This window comes from Nasonia vitripennis, chromosome 3 (assembly GCF_009193385.2).
Source record: "Nasonia vitripennis strain AsymCx chromosome 3, Nvit_psr_1.1, whole genome shotgun sequence".
NCBI lineage: Eukaryota > Metazoa > Arthropoda > Insecta > Hymenoptera > Pteromalidae > Nasonia > Nasonia vitripennis.
In genome coordinates, this window is record NC_045759.1 from 11,333,986 (window position 1) to 11,353,984 (window position 19,999).

At 46.9% G+C, this 19,999-nt stretch overlaps 1 protein-coding gene across 1 annotated transcript; it reads left to right on the forward strand.

Moving 5' to 3' along the window:
- The first annotated feature begins 2,100 nt into the window (after positions 1–2,100).
- LOC100302000 (venom protein K) lies at positions 2,101–2,911 on the forward strand. The gene is given in 5 exon segments (NM_001161556.1): positions 2,101–2,227; positions 2,295–2,315; positions 2,391–2,441; positions 2,570–2,653; positions 2,729–2,911. Coding segments are annotated over 5 exon segments (351 nt in total). The 5' UTR covers positions 2,101–2,161; the 3' UTR covers positions 2,858–2,911.
- Positions 2,912–19,999: the final 17,088 nt, after the last annotated feature.

Here is a 19,999-nt window from a genome sequence, read left to right on the forward strand (position 1 = left end):
TAAATATATATATAGTTTAGCTCACTGAACATTTCGAATGGAATCTCGTACAAGTCGGTTTGCTGTTGGCAAAACTAAATCCCTTTCTCAGTGCACAAAGAAGTTGCAACTCACTTTCTCCCTTGCGTGCAGCTCCATCACCTTCTCCTTAACTCGCCTCGAAGAGCGAAAAATTCCGCGCATAACCGCGGGCCCACAGGACCCAGAGCACCTCGGGCGTCCCTCGGAAGAAAGAGAGTCGAAAAAGAGAAAAAGAAAGCCGTATTTATACTCTTATGCGCGCGAGACGTCCGCAACTGAAAGGAAGAGAGAGAAAAAAGGGCGCGGGAATCGAAACTCCTCGCGCGCCAGTTGACTGAAATAATATTTGAAGAGCAACGGCAACAAAGAGCCGCTGCGACGCGTCTTTTCTCTTTCCTCGTCCTTTTTTTCTACCTCGGTTTACTGTATACTTCTCCTTTTGTAGCGGCTCTCGCACTGGCAAATCGCTTTATCGTTATCCGAGCGTCTCCATCTTGAGCATTTACACTTAGAGTAGTATAGAACTGAAGATAAATATATAAATGTACCACGTTTGCTTACAGCAAATCGTAGGATTCACGTTAATGCGCATTGTTTATATTTCCGGGCTAATCAAACATTTTTACATAATTAAAAAAGTTCCGGATCAAGCCGGATGTGTATACGCGCTCATGCACTCCGCGCTCTCGCCAACTTTTTGTGTATGACCCCAACATTTCTAAGTAATTAAAGTTTACAATGTCCGTGGTGATATAAAACCGCGGAGCTTTACATTTGCGTAATGAAAATTTTCTCATTCCTCCGGCGGCAATTGCAACCGCGTGCAGTACAGCGGTCGTTATACACATACTGCGCGTTGTTTTTAGGCTCGACGAGCACATCTCTTCCTCCCGTATTAATAAATACCAGTAGGTGAATAAGAAGCGAAAATTAATTAAAGCGAGCCCGCGCATGGGAAGCATTGCGCGCGAAATTCCAGCGCTGCATTGTCATTCCCGTGCGTGATTTACCTCGGATCGGCCCGTCAATTGAATTAAATGCCACTTGCGGAACCAAACGGCCATAATGCGCGAGTATGCGATGAGTAAAAAATAATCACTTTCAGAGAACAATCGAACGCAGTACACAAGGATTATCGCTGCTCCGATGCTGTTCCCATGCCCTGTCACACGAACACATAGAGACGCACAAGTTTTTGCAACGATGCGTGACTTGCGCAAAGCCCACTGCCGCGCCGTTTAATTACATTCGCCGTGGCTCTCTAAACAAGAGGAACTTTGCATCCGCAATCGTAACGATAATCCTTAAGGTACGGTCGTTCGCATACGTAGTGTAACATATCTCAAGAGCAACTTTCGCTCGCGACGCTCCCCCTCTACATCGTATATAATCGATCTGCTCCGGCAATCAGCTCTCTCGCCCGCATATAATATAGCATAGTCGCGGCGAAAATTCATGCGCCCCCATTACCGCGAAATTTCAATGATAAAATAATAACCGCGCGATATATACACGGGCGTATAGAGTATGTGCCCGAACCTCGACGTCGTTCCCGCGGGACAAGGCGCGGGGATCAATCTGCCTGGAACTCGATTTGGTGCGCGGGCTCTATACTCTCCTTCGCGGCTTTCTTGCAGTGCGCTGCACGCCCTGTCGCTGCTGCTGCTGTATAGCTACTTTCTTGCGGCGGCAGCCACCGGTTTATTCCCACGATCGCCAAAGGCGGTACACGCGACGAGACGCAAGAGAGAAAGAGAACCTCGCTGGCCAGTGCTCCGGCTGCTGCATGGCATTGATTCAACCATGTCCTTGTTGAGCTGGATGCTGGACAGGACGAGAGCGCGTTGGTCGATTTGCAGATGATTGGAGCAGTTTTTCGATGCTGTAGTTTTGGAATTTTTCTTACTATTCAATATTTGTTATGCTAGTCAACGAGTCACGCTCGGTGTTACGCGGGCACGATAAGCGCAAACTTTTTATTGACTTGCTTTTGTGAAGCTTCGCACGATTCCAATACAAAGTTCGCACGAGGAAAAATTGTTAAATGCTTCTGTTTTTCGTTATTCGAATAAGTGAAATAAACTGGTGTGAGCTGCAGCTGGTCGCGGTCGCAATAATTTCAGCGGAGTCCGTTCTAAAAATGGCACAAAAGAAAGTTTTTCTGGCGCTTGCCTGCTTGGCGATAATTTTAGCGACCAACGCTGAGGTGAGCGACTTATTTTTAAAAGATTTTTAACTGTGATGATTATATTAACGAATGTTTTATTTTTAAGGCCCAAGAGATTAAATTTACAGTGAGTACTTTTTAATTTTAATGTAGGCTAGAATCGATTTCATAGAAAATTAACACGTAATGCTTATGTTCTCAGGATGAGCAGTTGCAAAGTTTCAAAGAAGAAATCGACAAATTAGTCGCTGAGGTAAGATTTTTTTTTAAATTCACGAGGTCATTACTTATATATATATATATATATATATATATATATATATATATATATATAAATACCGTATATAAATAAGTTGCATGATTACTGTGTACTTTTTGCAGAAAAAAGCATCTTGTGAAAATCATGAAAAAGTGTGCCAAGAATTATCAACCGGAGGCAGCTTCGATTTCAGCAAACTTTGCGAGGTAATATTGATGGAAGAAGATACCGCCTAGAGACATACGCCCGAGATACCTATAATACTTTCATACCTTTTCCAGATGATCTTCAAAACTTACTTATGCGAAGGCCCCCATGACATCGACACCGTCAGACGCATAGCAAATAATCTCTTCAGCGCCAGCAAAGAAGCTGTCAAAAGCGCGACCGATTCGAACGATGATCAATAATTTTGTACAATAACGGAGTCGAAATTACGAAGAATAAAACAACAACTCGCTAAATTTACTCCAACTTCCCTTACAGCCCGACTGCTAGGAACAAAGGCGAAACTCGCTGGAAACAGAAGCAAAATTTAATCAGTCCAGCACAAAGACTCTCACGCTCCGATATCCGTCAACTTCATTTCCCAGCTCGTCCATAGACAAAAAGAAGCGAACTATTCTCCCATCCTCGCAAAAATTCTGATTACCAAAAGGCGAACAAAAAGGATCGATATTCGTTAATACCGATGTACACGCAAAAAGGCGAAAAAAGCACAGCTCAGCGCGTGTATAACTCGGGGCGGGGGGGGGGGGATAGCTGGGCGAGAGTCGCGCGTGCGGAAAGCAGGTTTCACGCACAAAGGAGCTGAAAGAGCCGCTCTATCTCTCTCTTTCTCTCTTCGGACCCTTTTGATATCAGACACTTGGCCGGTGCGTGCGTGATGATCCGGTGCGCGCGTGTACGTATACGTACTCACACACAGCCGAACGATTCATATTCAGCCGCGTGCGTGCGCGCGACTCCACGCACATGTAAATGAATTCGCGAGGACGTGAGCACGAAAATTCTTTCACTGCAGGTAGCTGCTCCCTTTTCATGTTGTGGATTATCTAGCGAATTCGCAGATGTGTAAAACATTCTACCTTCAAATAATCAACCAGTTGGATGATTTCCCTCTTCGAGCCAGTCATCGTGTTTCGAACGCAGCGATCGCCTCAAAAATTCCGCAAACAAAAGCCCGACCGCAAAAAAGCATTCCGCCCAATCCAGAAACGTCGGCCGACCCAATTCCCGGCGAACAATGCGTTCGCAGAACGCGTCGGTCAAGTCTTTCTCTCGCAGCGGCAAAAAAGTGCGCCTCGTGCATCGCGGGGCAAACTCTGCTCGCAACTGTACACGCGAATGGGTGCGCGTAGCGCATACAGGTGCAAAAAGGAGTCGCCGCAGCCGCTTCCCGCATAAACCTTCGCGAACTGCCGGAGGTACGGAGCGCGCGAAGCCTATACGTGTTATACGTACAGAGGGAGAGAGCCTGAGAGGAAGAAGACGGAGGAAAAGAAGAAGGTGGAGGAGAGGGGATCGAGGCACTCGGTCCACGCGTGGCTTCGCCGTCGTTTCCTGGCCTGATTGGACGCTGGCTCGTGGCCGGCGCTCGCCATTCACCGGAAACCCAACATTGCAGCAGCTATAGTCGTCGTTTTGTGTGCCGCATCCTTTTGCTCCTACTGCCGCTCTTCGGCTTCTCTCTCTCTCTCTCTCTCCTCTCTCTCTCTCTCTCTCTCTCTCCTCTCTCTCTCGTCCTTATCTTCGCTGCCTCCTCTCCTTCTCTCTCTCTTACCCACGAGGTATAGCTATAGCTCGGCGCACGCGTGCGGATTCTTCCTCCTCCTCTGCCGCCGCTGCTTCTTCGTCTTCGCCTCTCGGCCGCACTGCTGCACTAATACACCTTTTGCCGAGGTTCTCTCCTGCCCGGCACTTTCGCCTCTTTTTGCTCGTCTCGCCCTCGGCTGCCGCCGCTGCTCCTGCCGAGCGAGGAGATAAACTGGCGCGAGAGAGAGAGAGAGAGAGAGAGAGAGAGAGAGAGAGAGCTCAGGGATGGCTCTCGGCGGCGTAATATACCGGATGTATTATACACCACGCGATGATCTACATGTAAATCATTGAATTTACATGGGCTTTGTTGGCACAGGCCGGAGTATAGCTGAGATTATTATTTTTTTACTGCCTCGTTCGTTAGCGCGCGAGCGCCTCGCGAGAGCGGGAGATGAAAATTTCGAAAGGGCCTTTTTATTGTATTGTAAAAGTTGCGGGCGTACGAGAGCTGCGAGTGCGCACGCGTTTAGACAATTAAAATAGCCGCCGTGAGTTTAAAATTTCATTACACGCTGCGCGAGCTTCTGTAAATATTAAAAAACTTCTGAAAACGTTGCGCTCGGCAGATATAATAGCGAGCAGGAAGTGTGTAATGAAAAGTTTTTTTCAGGCCACATGGAGCTAAACTGCGAACTGTGGCGTTTTTCGTCATTATGAAGCAGTTTTTCCCCCGCAATAACGTCTTCCTCGGCCCGCAAACATTGCAATCTTTGTCTCTCTCTATGCAGTCGAGAGCAGTAGACTCCTCCTTGTATACCCGCGCATACTGTTTGTTAGTCTCGAATATCCATCGCGCGGGCACAAATTTCCATTTAACCGCGCGCGCGGCTCTAAAAATAGCCTCGCTCGCTCGCGGAAAGAATAAAAACCCCCGCTCAATTTTCCGCCCGTAATCACACATGCACTCGGTCTTACTATGTTTCCTACAATTACGGCAGAAAATGTCCTAGACGAGGGCGATACAGTACATACACACACGCGTGTACGTACCTACTCCCTTTTTTACTCCCATCATCCGCGGAGAGAGAGAGAGAGAGAGAGAGAGATCCTCAGGCTGCCGCTCGGAAAGAAGAACCTGTCGGACCTGTTTCAAGCCCGAGTCTCTCGCTCTCCGTCTCTCGTGCGCGCAGGAAGCAGCGAACTACCTGTGCTCGCCGTGTCCCTGAGATGATGGAAGCTGAGATATACCGGGCGCAGCGACTCAGCTCTCCGTGATCCCCGTACGAGGGCACAACCTAGTTTCAGCGGCGCTAGTCACCTCGGCAGCGAGAGAGAGAGAGAGAGAGAGAGAGAGAGAGAGAGAGAGAGAGAGAAAGAGAGAGCGATGAGATTTCGCGTTAACCAGTTTCGCAGAGGTGCTTATTACATCTGGCTCGCTCCGATGTACGCTACTCGCTGTATCTATACGCTGGAATCGAGGTAATTGTAAGCATCTTTAGAGCGTAATTCACAGTTATGAGCTATACGACGCGCGCTGTTTATGCAGGGGGTGACTTTGCTTGCGCCAAGCGAAAAATTGAGTAACTACAGCCGCGGTGTAAACACACCGGGGAGGAGACGACGTAAATCTCCGCGACGCCTCGCGGATCCTTTTCGTTCTAATTGCAGATCGATAGCAGCGGCGCATTTATACGGATCCCGACCGCAGTCGATCGTCCTCGAAGTTTCGACGGAAATTAGAGTAGCGGCGACAGGTGACGCCGATAAATCCGTACACAGCAGCAGCAGTAGCAGCCACAACCGGACGATGTTAACACTAGGCGCGAAATTGAATGCCAATGAACGCGGCCGCGGTAAATCACGGCTGGCTCTCTCGCGCACGCGCGCGACTTTGTTCCGAGTCTAGGGTAAATAAGCTCCTGTATGTGCGGATACGATATGCGAGCTAGAAATACATCAGAGGGTAATTACGACGCGCGAGAGTGATCATTCATAGAGCCGTGCTTATCCCTCTCCCCGTAGACTCGTTCGGTGCCTCGGAGGCAATGGAATCGCGGCAGCGCGTAATGGCTGCGCGCGCTTGTGGTTGACCTTCATTCGAGCTTCTTTTTCTTCGGCTGGGGGGGGCATTATATTAAAAATCGCCAAGTTCGTTGGCTCTCTCTCTCTCTCTCTCTCTCTCTCTCTCTCTATCTCTCTCGCGCGCACGCGCGTGCTTTTGCTGCAGCTCCGCAAGCGGATGTTGCACGCTCGAATGCCGAGAGAGAGAGAGAGAGAGAGAGAGAGAGAGCTGGATTTACGACGCCGCGAGATTCCTTCTGATTCCACGCTCTCTCTCTCTCTCTCTCTCTCTCTCTCTCTCTCTCTCTCTCTCTCTGATTGTTTGCGTTTTTTAGCCCTAAGTTTGCATCGAATTACCCGCAACCCTGGTAGAAATGTCAACAGTTAAATAGCTTAGCAATGGCTTATTTAACCAATAACGCTAATGAACCGCTTAGAAAATCGCTAAATAACCGCTTACTTTAATAGAAGCTTATACACGGCTCCTTATAGTTCATTTGTTTATATTCAGTTTACTAGTCATGTGTATACAATTGTGAGGTTAGAACTTTTATTAATAAATATAAATTTAAAATTGAAAAAAGGTTAGGAAATGCAAAGGACATGTAGCAATTTGTAGCAAATATATTCAAGTTATAATTAGATAGGTTAAGAGGTTAGGATAATTACCAGCTTAGTGAATAAGTTTGATTTTATGAATATTCAAATTTTTTACATTTAATAGTCATTAGATAAGAATTTCCCCTTTTTTTGTCATCTGTGATTTTGGACCAAAATCTCAAATCAGTCAATTAAAGTGATAACATAATAAAGATTATTTAAACTTATTTATCGAGCTCTTGGCATTTATAAAAAGAATACATATCAATACCGTTCAATTTGCAGTTTAGAAGCTATTCAGAAGATTCAAAAGTATTTTAAGCTTTGGGACGTGGTTTTCAATTTTGGATGAAAAGAATTTTCCAATAACTTTTGAACTGCAAATGGAAAGGTATGGATATGTATTCTTTTTGGAAATTCCAAGAGCTGATGAATAAGTTTAAATAATCTTTATTGTGTTATCACTTTAATTGACTGATTTGAGATTTAGGTCCAAAATCTCCGATGACAAGAAAAATGTGAAATTCTTATCTAATGTACTCGTAGCCACAATGAATGTTTAAATGGGTTCATTTTTAGTTTAGTTTTGTTAAACAGGGCATTTTGCGCTTTTATCATGCTAATACAAACAATTTCTATTTATTTTATTTAATCAGACAGCATGACATTATGAAAATACAGTTGATAACTTGGTACGGTCAAGTGAAATGAAGTGCAGTGCACGCATATCATACAAATCTTGTTCAGATAGTGGAGTAGGACTGTATCAAATATAAACAATTGGAATATTAATAAAATGTAACTGATTAATTTAGCTGTTGATTATCCTAACCTCTTAATCTCAAATTAACCTCCGGCAGACATCTTGAAAACTTAGCGGTTTCTAAGCCACATTTTTTGTTCAATTTTAGCTTAGCAATCGTTAAATCAGTTAGCTAAGTCTAAAGGTCTTAGCAAATCCGAAGCGTTAATTTTCTACCAGGGAACGCGGAGATGTTTATTTATCCGCGCAGTCGCGGAGGAAAAATCCTTTGACACGCGATATTCGCCTCGCCGGTAATCGAATTCGCTGAAAAAATCCTCGGCATAATGCACTCGTCAATCAAAATCCGTACACATACCGAGAGGCTGATCCAGCGACAGCGTGTAAACAGCGTTCGAATCAATATTAGCCGAGAGAGTCGTGTGCATTATATCCCCGAAACTGCTGCAGCTCGTCAATCGCACATAATTTCTCGAAATACCGAGAGGGGGATCGAGCTGGACTGCATATACATACATGCACACATCCCCGGTCCATCAAACTGTCGGGCTCGCTCGCGGAGCCATCAGTCAAAACAATCGCGGCTACGCGTGCGCGCGCAATAAAATGCTTCCTCCGCGGAAATTTATAGAAAACCGCTGTCGCCGCCGTCCATCAAGTCCATCCTATACGGCATGCACAAACTAGCGGATAGCCGCTGCACAAAGAAGAAGAGAGCCGGCTGCCTATGATTGATAATAGTCCCTTATCGCGCGGCGGAGGCCCGAAAAACCGAGGAATCCCCGATCACGCATCCGAAATCGATCCGCTCTCCGTATACAGCAGGTATGTATAGTGTACAGTCGCGCTTTTCGCACGCGGCGGCTGGCGTGATTAATTATCACGCCCACTGGATCGTATTGGTCGAATAGATTGGATTCCATTCTCCGCGGGACCGATTTTACCCGTGGAGTAACCGCAAGCTTACACAGCGTAGCGAGAGCGAGTTTAAGCCTCGATTCCTGCGAGCGACAAGTAACAATAGCCGCGGCCCGCAGCAGCTCGGCTCTCTCACCTGCTTCTAGTGCTTTCTAATGCACTTTGCAGCGCTGCTCTTATTACCGGCCGATTAATGGAGTCTTTCAACGGCTTTTTTTCTCGCAAAGCTCGTCAGCAGTACACCACCGCCGTTCGATACCGCCACGCGTATAAATATTCCCTCGGCCATGGCCCAACTTCCGATTTTTCGTGGAAATAATTCAACCCGTTCGCCGCGCCAGCTCGTGCGGAAGAAATCGCGATAATTCCGCGGAGAAACTCTCTCGCTCGCGGGCTATGAAACTTTAACGCTCGTTATTTCCATTCCATTCACGGTTAAGCCACGCGCGCGCGCGCGCGCCACTATATACTCGCCGTTCATTAAGACACTCTAATTCGCTCTTCGCGTCCGGGGAAGACGCGGACGACGACGCGGCAAGTAATTGATGACGTTCGCGGCCGAAAATCGCGAGAAAAAATGCCAACAAGCTTCCGAGAGGAAATTAAGCCGCCTAATGAGACTAGCCGGAGGACTGCGACCCGCATTATACACGAACTCGTTCTTCTCTTTCTTTCTTCTCTCGCTCCGCTTCTTCTGTTACCTGCACCGACTGCGCTAACTATGTATATCCCCGGCGTTTTTGTTGCGATCGGACGCTTTTCAGCTCTGGGGGAGATTTTCGAGCTCTCGTTATAACTGATTAATCTTCTCGTAACAGCTCGCGTCGGGCAACTTCTCAGCAGAAGAGTAGCTTCTTCCGTCTTGAATAACGAGTTGGTAAAATTTTTCACTTACCCGCGCGCAGTATTCTAGAGCCTCGCTCAATACAGTCAACAAGTATAGATACACGCACGCAGGCGGACAGAGGGAAACAGTAGTTTCGGAGCAAAAGTTTCGCTGGGAATACATTCGGAGCTTCACGAGCCTGTAGCCACAAAGATATCGCTGCGTTCGTCCGGCGGGCGGAGGGTTATAACAGTTATTTTATCGAATTATGGCTGTCCGGAGGTCCCGGCAGAAAACCCCGCGCAGCGGGGCAACAGGTGGACGCAAGAGAGAGAGAGAGAGAGAGAGAGAGAGAGAGAGAGAGAGAGAGCCCGGCGGTTTCCGATTCCGCCGGCGCCCTGATCAATACTTAATTACGCGGGCGTCTACTGCGACAATGCAGGCTGCTGCCGCCGCCGGCCCTTTGTGTCGCGTCTTTTTACGACACCAGCAGCAACAGCAGCAGCAGCGTACCGCCAGCGTTTTCTCGAGTTTCAGGTGCTCGATTTTGAATTAGCCGCCGCCGCTGCTGCTGGTAGTTCGTTAGCCGGACGTGTAAACGCGGCTGTTTTACTTGTCGCGAAAAGCAATTAGCGCGACGCTACGAAAGAGCTTAACTTGTTGCACATGCACGCGGCTCACATTCATAAAACGCGCGCCGACCGAATCCGACAAATGAATTTCGCTCGCGCGCGCTCGTGTTACAACCTGTGTCGCCCATTGATTTATCGATTTCCCCCAAGGGGAACAAGTGCGGCCGCAATAATTGCCAACTTTTTCGCCGTCGCGGCCCCTAGCTGCGATGAAAAATAGATTATTTTTCCGGGCTTCAATGGAACGATAAAATCGTAATCTAATTACCGAAAAGCAGCGTAATACGCGCAAGCGCCCCAGCTGTAATTATTGGATAATTCCCGCCGATAATTAGACTATAGCGAACTGTTATTGAAACTCGGCGCCGCAGCACAGCTTCGAGAGCGTATGTACCTCGAGAGCTTATACTCGGCCAAACACGTGCGATTAATTATAAAATAACGCGATCCTCGTGCTTAGCGCGCAGGTGTAATATCGCATCCCGAGAACAATAAACGCGCTCGAGCTACATCCAAATCCCTCTGCCCCGCTCGCCGCGTAAACAGATTTACGAGCGCGCTGCATGCACGAGTGCGGAGAATTTATGCTTCGTTTGCCTTGTTTTTTTTTTTTTTTTTGCTTTTTTATTTATCCCCAAAGCGCAACTTTTAAAACAGCCCACGGCTCGGTTTGAAATTTTGATTACGCCGGCGGGGAGAGGGCGAAAAAAATCCGATAATTTCTTCGGCCACCGCGCGCGAGCGAGGGGCAATTATTAATTTTCCCGAATGTATGCCAACTGGCGCGCGCCGTAAACTTTCCCGGCTGCTACTGCTGCAGTCGCTTTCTCTATCTCTCTCCTAATTTCATGCTCTCGGTCCGTCGTATCGGGAGAGACGCGCTGATAGTGAATTTCGCGCGCGCGGCAGCGGCAGCAGCAGGGCAAAGTTTCCGTTCTAAACACATCAAAACCCCGATGCAGCCGATTCACTCCAACTCCACAGAGACTATGCACGCGGGCGCGGGGGAGGGTGTAGTTTCGTTTTCCGATCCTTCCCCCAGGCGCAACGCATGTGCTCTTCTGCGTCTAACTCTAAAAATTTTTCGTTCCGCCAGTAGACTAGCTCGTGGCCGTTAATTCGGAATATCGTTCGCGCCAATTAAGCGCAATTTATCAGCGCGCTGCGCGAGAGTACAATAAACAATGCCGGTTCAAAGGCCGATAAATCAGGTGCTCTGCGCAAATATCAACCGCAGCGCGCGTAGGCGGCAGCTGTGTATTAGTTTTCGGCATAAGCGATAAGCTGAAATGTACTGCCTTCGAGAGTTGCACTTTCTCTCTCTCTCTCTCTCTTTCTCCCTCTCTCTCTCTCTCTCTCTCTCTCTCTCTCTCTCTCTCTCTCTCTCTCTCTCTCTCTCTCTCTCTCTCTGCCAATAAATGCTGTTTGCCGACAAAAGTTCGCGCACATATGCACGCGCGCGCAAAGGGTATCCTCGCTAAATCACGCGAGAGTTGTTACATCAGGGAGAGAGTTTGCAACGCGATACACAGCTTCGAGTTGCATATTGTTCTAACTGACCACGCGTGTGTTTACGAATTTAGAATTTGACAGTAACTTTGGTATTTTGAATCGAGATGGTTGAATTTTCAGGACTGCAGCCTTCGATGAAACCGGTACACGTTTTCCTTCCCTCGCACTTTTGCACCCGACCCTTCCCAGCGAGTCTCGCCTTCCTCACACCCCCAACACCCAAAGCCTAATATACACGTACGTCGCGTCTCGTGACATTTCGAAATGCCTCTCCTGCATTTCCGCTGCGTCTTCACCGTGTACGGCGAGCAGATAGACGGCCGCGATACGCCGCGCGTTTTACGCGCGCGGGCGCATTGATTGCGTGTAAAACGCGGCTGAAAATCGTCGTAAATCCGCAGATGACGGGAGAGAGCCGGGCGCGCAATCAACAATATGGCTCTGCCGAAGACTGTGATGGAGCTCTCGCACTTGTTTTCGTGCCGCAGCTATATAGCGCACCGCGAGGTATTGTTTTTACGCGTCTACTGTGGTGGGCTATTGCGTTTTTTCCGTTTTTGCCGACGGCTATGTTTTGTTTTATAGATATATTCAAAAATCCTCGACGCGTGATTTTGTTGTTACAAAGAGTAGCGAGTATACATGCACACACACACAAACATATATATATATATATATATATATATATATATATATATATATATATATATATATATGTGTGTGTGTGTGTGTGTGTGTGTGTGTACATGTGTGTGTGTGTAACAACTATTTAATCGAGTTTAAAAGCGAGAGCAAAACGAACCGATAAGTGTATACTATATAAGAGTCCTTGCGTTCAGCTGCCGAAATTAAAGCCGAGTCGCTCGACCCTTTTCGTTTACTCAGGGATGGAAGGAGAGAGAGAGAGAGCAGGTGCGCTGGATCGCACGCGCCTCTTTTCACTTTCGATCGTCGGATTATAGGAGACACGCGCGCGCGCCTCGAATCCTTTTTCGTCATTTCGTTATTCGGGTTTCTAATAAGCCGGCGAGTAGCGACTGCCGCCGCTATGCTTTGTTCGTTTATACGAGAAATGGCGGTTCTGCGGGAGGGGAAGAGAAAACGTATGTGTGCTGCTTTTGAAACGAATAAAGAACGACTGTGAGGATTTTGTCGCGGTGGTCGAGCGATTGTTAACTTTTTACATGATAGGTTATTATAGTATTCGAAAATAATTTTTGAAAGTGAAATCGACATGACCAAAATAAATTACTATAGATGGTTAGTTAAGTTCAAAAGATTTTCATCTATAAAGGTATGGTAATTTATATTATAGTAACTTTCGAAGTTTTCCACGAATTAAATTGAATTTTCTTGTTACCATCAGAGTTCTAGGTGGATCATGCAATAGGACAAACAATTAACTGTCAGTTATCATCAAATGTGAATTTCTACAGGCAATATAAATCAAAGTTTCAATCAGTGGAGAAACGACTTTTAATTTCATCACCTCGACACATAGCTACTGAAAATTCGTTAACAATTTCAAAGAAAAGATAGGCAACTATTAAACGCGAATCTGTATTACATGAAATTTTCCGAAGTGTCAAGTTTTCGAAACCTCGATAAAAGAGATTCGAAAGGTGTGTCACTTCACAATTTCTGACGCGTAGGCTGCAGGTAACAAATGAAGAGTACTTCAACGACTCGGACGGATCTTTGATTTCATTATGTCGACAGAGGAACACGGAAGTGTGTCACTTCACAATTTCTGACGCGTAGGCTGCAAGTAACAAATGAAGAGTACTTCAACGACTCGGACCGATCTTTGATTTCATTATGTCGACAGAGGAACACGGACGCTAAAAATTTATTGACAACTTCAAAGAGAATATCCACGAAGCAATTACTGGCAATTAACAAAGGCGAAAATCCCCACTGTGAAAAGAGACTTGGCATTCGAATCCGTAGTGATCAGCGACTGAACCTAATTCTTTGATGAGTGGAAGCAAGTTTTAATTTCATTAAATCGATACACAGCTTTTAAAAATTCTGAAGAAAATTCAGCTCGAAAAATTTAACAGGCAACGAATGAAATATTATTAAACAATAAATTCCTTAAATAAATTTAGCTTAATAGCAGAGAAAAGAGACCCGTCATTCTGATGATGTTTGAGGATGTAGTTCACCTCATGCTTTGATGGGCTTGCTACTTGATTATTACCATCGAATACAAGTACAAAATATCGTATTTCATTCTAATGCGAAACAATTTTTTGTGTACCATGTACATAATATCATATTACTTTGAAGCACGTACGAATGAAAAAACTGACCCTTTTTATTCAATAATCCTCGGCAATTCGTTTTCAGAATAGCAGCCAGACGCAACATCTGGAAAGATTCGAATCATCGGCTGACAGCGAGAAAACACACCGATGCCGACGGGTCAGAAAATTGAGGCCCGATAAAAAAAGGCCAACACGAAAGCAATACAGAAAAACTGTGAACATATAATACAAGATAAAATACGAAGACCGGCCGGATAAATAGGACTGAGAGGAGACGCGAAGAAAAATAAGCGCTTTCCAGCCTAAATCTGGCAATCCTTCTGAAAACACGATATTTTTCTCTGCTACTCCAGATATCCTCTCGCATGTATTTTGTTTAATTTCACGCGATCATCTCGATGGATCCCCGGCCCGGCCTTTATTTTTTTTCCTCACCTCGAGACAAATTCTCGCTCTTCATATCGTGCGCGGCTGCACCTCTCGAAACACATCATATGTCCGCTCGGGAACTTGTAGAGCGGCGCAGTTTCGCTCCTCGGAAAATCGAGTGATCGACTCGTGGAAATAATACAGACGTGGCCGAGAGCCATTGCTTTAGATTAAAGCTAAAAAATGTTTTCTCAATACAGCCATCATCGCGTGGCTGGAGGGAAAAATAGAGCAATATCCTCCGTTTCCGCGGCAAAAAGCGCCGCACCGATATTGATCCGACAGGGCGCGACTGTAATCTCGAAATGATCTCGATCGCATTAGAGGAGCGAGTTTTCTTCTTTTTACTCGCTCGGCGAAATGAGAAGTGTACGACGTGCACCTCGGAATATTCGGACTCGAGAAGCGCTACAGACCGGATCGTATAGTCGAAGCAGCCCATCCCGTGCGCGTCAGGTCTTATCTGGCCAAACTCACCGATCCAGTCCAAAGTCACTTCCACGTCCTTCTCCCTCTCTCTCTCTCTCTCTCTCTCACTTGGCCACTTCCCCATTTATACGAGCTTGCGCGTCTTGAGCCATCGACGAATCGAACTCCGAGCCGTTAGGACCTTAATAAACGAGCCCGGCTTTCTGCTGCTGCTCTGCTCTAATAAAACACGACCAGGCGATATCGAGAGAGACTATACGCCGGCAGCGTCGTTCTTTTTTCCGGAGGGGGAGAGAGAGAGGCTCTCGTCGTGAGCGACGCGCCCTTCTCTCTCCGGCTGTTTCAATATTGATTTTATCGCGGAGAAGCTCCCGCTGCTCTGCGAGTGATCCCGGAGAGATTGCCCGGAGTCTGACGGTCTTTCGCGTGCGCGCGCGAGCTCAATTTTTCCGAAATTATTTTCGTGACTTGTTTCGGGACCGCTTTTGTTTTTGCCCACGCACTAAATACACCCACTAACGTTTGCGAGAGGGACACGCAGAGTTCCGAGGTCGGCTCTCGATATCGGAGTAACATTTCTTATTTTCGGTACAGACGCCATAAACATTCTCTTGATATACTATTCGCTAGTGATGATTCGAAGTTTTAAAACGTATCCCTTCATATAGCCCCCTCGTAAATCTTTCATTACCCAAAAAGAAAACTAATAACCAAAGAGAAGCAGTATAGTCATTGAAAAAAAATCTACCTCTCTCTCGGCCGAGGAGAAAGTTTTCCGCCGCCTCCGCGGAAACAGAAAATTCCACTCGGCTTCAACTTCTCTCTGCCAGCGTATACATACTTACGTTCGCCATAAACTTATCCTCTCGTCATTCACGCGTTACACATCAGCATCGGAGTCGATTCGGCGATTCTACCACACACACACACTCACACATGCCAGGCGCACATCAAACACGAAAAGAGGGCCGGTAACGAGGTGTCGCTTATCGGATGGGGCGTCGTCGTCGCTGTCGCCGCCGCCGGTCTGTCTCGTGGGCGGATAAATAGCCCGGAGATATCGACACGAGTAGCGCTGAGCGGATTTTATTTGCGTGATTTATCGCGCGGAGCTGATTCCTTCCGGGCGTCTCTGCTCGCTGTTTTTACGAGCTCCGCTTTATACGAGGAGGCTTTGATTAAGAGAATCAACGCAGTCTCGGGGTAGTGCTGTATGAAAGTAGTGCGTAACGAGTGCGGAGGTACACTTCGGAAAAATTGCGTTTAGAGCTGGGATTAGCTTAATGCGCCGGCGGGGCTACGGACGACGCGTAAAGCGAAGTGTTGATTCGGCCGAGGGCGTAAAGATGAACGATCGCTTGTATGGGCTTTAAGAGATTGCTCGACATTTTTTACACCCGCGAGTGGATTAGGAAATTAGCGCGATCTTCGCGAGAATGTATTCGAGACGGAATATACGTCAACCGCAAACGAAAACGCACTACGTCCAGTGCAACACCGCATGAAATTCCTCTCCGCTAATCCTCGCCACCGCAAAAGTATACTATCTCTCAAAGCCGAAAAACAAACAGAGGAGGCCACCGAAAAAGTGACCAGCCCGCTGCTATGCACCTTTAATTCCACGAAAGCCCGGTAGGGTCTGCGCCAGTGACAGAAGCTCATCGGATAGAAGGCGCTTTACACCAACCGCGCGAGCGCATATTATAGTCGGCATATTGGGTTACGTCGGCCTCGTTCTCGCGTGATATAGTAGCGTCGGCGAGTCATTTTTGCCATTCATCACACGCCAGATGGGCGAGTTTCGCGCATATGCGGTCGAGGTCGATGCTTTTCGACCAGCGACCGAGGAGAGGGATTTAATTGAGAAAACATTTAGGGCTTTTATGGGCCAGATTGTTGAGTGACTATTTTTTGCCCCGGAGGCGTGAGTTATGCGCTTGTGGGAATTGTGATGTTCGAACACTGACGAGCTATGTTCTGCTTTGAATTAATGGGGAGAAAAAATTTCGGCTGTTTACCTTTTTGCCTCACGGACAGATGTGCGGTAATGTTTAATTCGAGGGGTATAAACGGTAGTGTGCGCAACACGTGCTTTTTTTTAAAAATTGTTATTTTTAGCCGCGTCGCATACGCATTGAATTTCGAGTTTCAACGTTGCGTCAAATATTACCATCGCGTTTTAAATGGGTCAAGGAATATGGACGACGAGTAGCTCGAATTTCATCAAACACGCACACAGCCATTCACGAGCTTTAGCCGCACAAACTCTCTCGTATAAAATCATCGCCTCAAATTTTTTAGGAAAAAAAAAACAATAAAGGCCCGGCGAGACGCCAAGCGCGAAAGAGAAGCTCGAAAAACATCAGGAACCTCGTAAAACTGGGGAAAAGGGGGGACTGATGCACGCAAGAGGGAAAATTTGCGCGCGCCGTAATACAAAAACAAAAGCTCGTATAACGCCGTCGAAAATCAGACTTGATCCCTCGGCCGTGTAAAAGCCGTAGGCGCGCGCATATGAGCTATACGCCTCTCCGTAAAGTACACGGGCGCCGGATGTACGGCGACGCATGCGACGCTATATATGGGCACACGAGGGATGAAGTATGCGAGAGAGACGTTCGTCCGTTAATTTGGAAATGGAAGGCGATTTCACGCTCGCAGTGCGACTAAAAGCGTTTGGCTTTTGTCTGACGCGAGAGCAACGGGCAGAAAAACGCGTAGAATTCATAAATATTCGACGAGCGTAAATGCATCCAGCATGTAAACAGAGGCGATTATTCCGAATCACTATCAGAAAGGATACATCCCAGCTGCTCCGACGGTTGATCGATAGTTTCGCATTAAGACGCGAAAATAACATGCTCCGACAGATGAAAGCGATAGAGAAGGAAGAGATCGGTCGGGCATTTACAAGCGATTAATTGCTGATTGGAATTATGACGTATCGCAAATATAATATCGAGCCGCCGTCGCTGCCGTCGGACAGAGAAAAATACGCTGCTGGAAAAAGAAGGACAGGACAGAGAGGAGTGGAAAAGCGATATATTTCCCAGGGAGTAAGTTGCGCGCTGCTACTCCTATATAAAGCCGAGACGTATATCCATTATCGATGCGTCGATCGGCGGCAGCGGCGGCTGGAGAGGAAAAAAGCGAGCGCACGCGTGTGTCGGACTGGCCTCATCCGAAAACGCATTTCTGTGATTTATAGAATTGGATTCTTGCGCGCGCGCCGCAGAGCCAAACGACGCGCTCTGTCTGCTTCATATTTTGGAATTATTGAAATTTCCCTCTGGCTTTGAGATTTACACTCATGTTTTTTCGCTCCGCAGGGCCGTATGACGCACGCCCCGAAACAATCAATTTTATTTTATTTCATTCTTTCAATAATACGTTTCCACGTCACGTTGCAGTGGAATTTTTCGGTGTATGTTTTTGGATAAAAACAGAGCTAGGAAACGTGAAAATAATATTAAAATGTCCCTATAGTTATCTGTTAAAAGAGTTTTTAACACGGGAATTTAAAAATATTATTACGTTTTGTTGAAAATTCAGTAGTTTTCCAAAAATTCACCATAGAGAATTCCGCTGTTCGTCAGTGCAATTTTTCGAAATCAGCGAACCGAGAAAAAATGGCAAAAATTTGTTGAAAATCCAGTAGTTTTCCAAAAATTCACCATAGAGAATTCCGCTGTTCGTCAGTGCAATTTTTCGAAATCAGCGAACCGAGAATAAATGGCAAAAATGCACGCTCGCGAAATTAACAAAAAATTTCCCATCCCGTACCGCTCTGCGAACTCTGCAAGCATCCCAATATTTTACGAAGAATTACTCCGGTTTTCGGGTCACCGGCTCCTTGGACAAAGTCCCGCTCTCCATATATCGGACACAAAATCCGCGCGTTCTTACATCTCCTGCAGCTACATGAGAGAACGATCTTTTACGACATCGCTATACGACGGCATCCATGTACCTCGGCGCGAAACGGCTAACGATCGCGCGATGTATACGACGTACGCTCATTCGACATTCCTTGCATCGACACGGATACATTTCTGCGCGCGACTCCCCCTCGCGGAAAAACTCGGCGCACTCGCAAGAAAAGTCAAAGGGAATAAAACAAACCGGCAGCGAGCTGCAAACGAGTGGCCCTATATGTATGCGCGCGCGTGTGTATAAGGATCATCAGAGAGCGAGAGGGAGAGGCCGATAAGAGGAGCGAGAAAACGCCTCACGGGATGATTGCCCTCGAGCGCAAAACGACGAGGCTCGTTTCATATAGGCGACTGCAACCTGTTTCCGACGCGTCCATATAGAGAAGCTGCATCTCCCTCTCTCGTCCCTCTTCCCCGCGCGCGTCTTTTCGTAATTTTTCTCTCGAAGCTGCAGCGAGAGGAGGTGACGTCAGCTGGCGAGCGCGCTTCCAAGAGGCGACCGGCACTCTCGTTTCGCGTAATATTCCGAGAGTATTATGCATGTGTTGAAAAGGGCAGGGGGAGCTCCGCTGCAGCCGGGCTGTTGGCGAACTCACTGCTGGAATATATTACTTGCGGCCGGAAGATTTTTCGGTGACAATAACACATCGTTTCGCCGTATTTATATATGAGGCTCGAGAAAATCAGTGCAGTAAAACTACGGCTCGGAGTAACCTCTGCATTATACGCTCGTTTTGCAGCCGGCGGAAAACGATGAACGAGATAAAAGTCTCGGGGCTGCAGCGGCGCCGCCCGATAAATCATTTGCGGTTATTAAACGTACGGTAAAATGAAAATTATGCGCCGCGCTCGCGTCTGTTTCTATTCAGAGTTTTTTCGATTATCGAGCGGTTGTCATTGGAAATTGGAGCAACGAACTAATCACGCGTACGGGTATCCGATATGAAAAACGAGTCAGGCCATATGACGAAAACTACTCTAACTTGAAATGCTGAACCCCTCCACTTTGCGAAGCTATAAGCCTCGTCTTCGCAAAAACGAACCGCGAGCAAAGATCCTCCTCTCGAAAAGCTCGACGAGTTGGCCGCGCATATCTTAGAAAATTATTCCGCTCAGCGAAAGTTGAGGGTAGAAGGGCCTGTGGAATGAACGCGCCGGGCGGAGAATCCGCCGCTGCATCACAATGCAAAAGTTTTCCCTGTTTCATCCGCAGGCCTATATATCCCGCGCGCAAACATCATATAAGACCGCGATGGTTAAGGTATATTACTTTTTCCTTCATTAAAGCTCAATTTCGCCAAAAGTATCCCTCCTCCGCCTCTAAGTGAGGGGAATGAGAAGCTCGCGGAGAGCAGAAGAGGGATAAAAGCGTGGAAATAAAGAAAGAGCCGGGAGTAGCGAGTTAAAAAAGCGAGAGAGGGA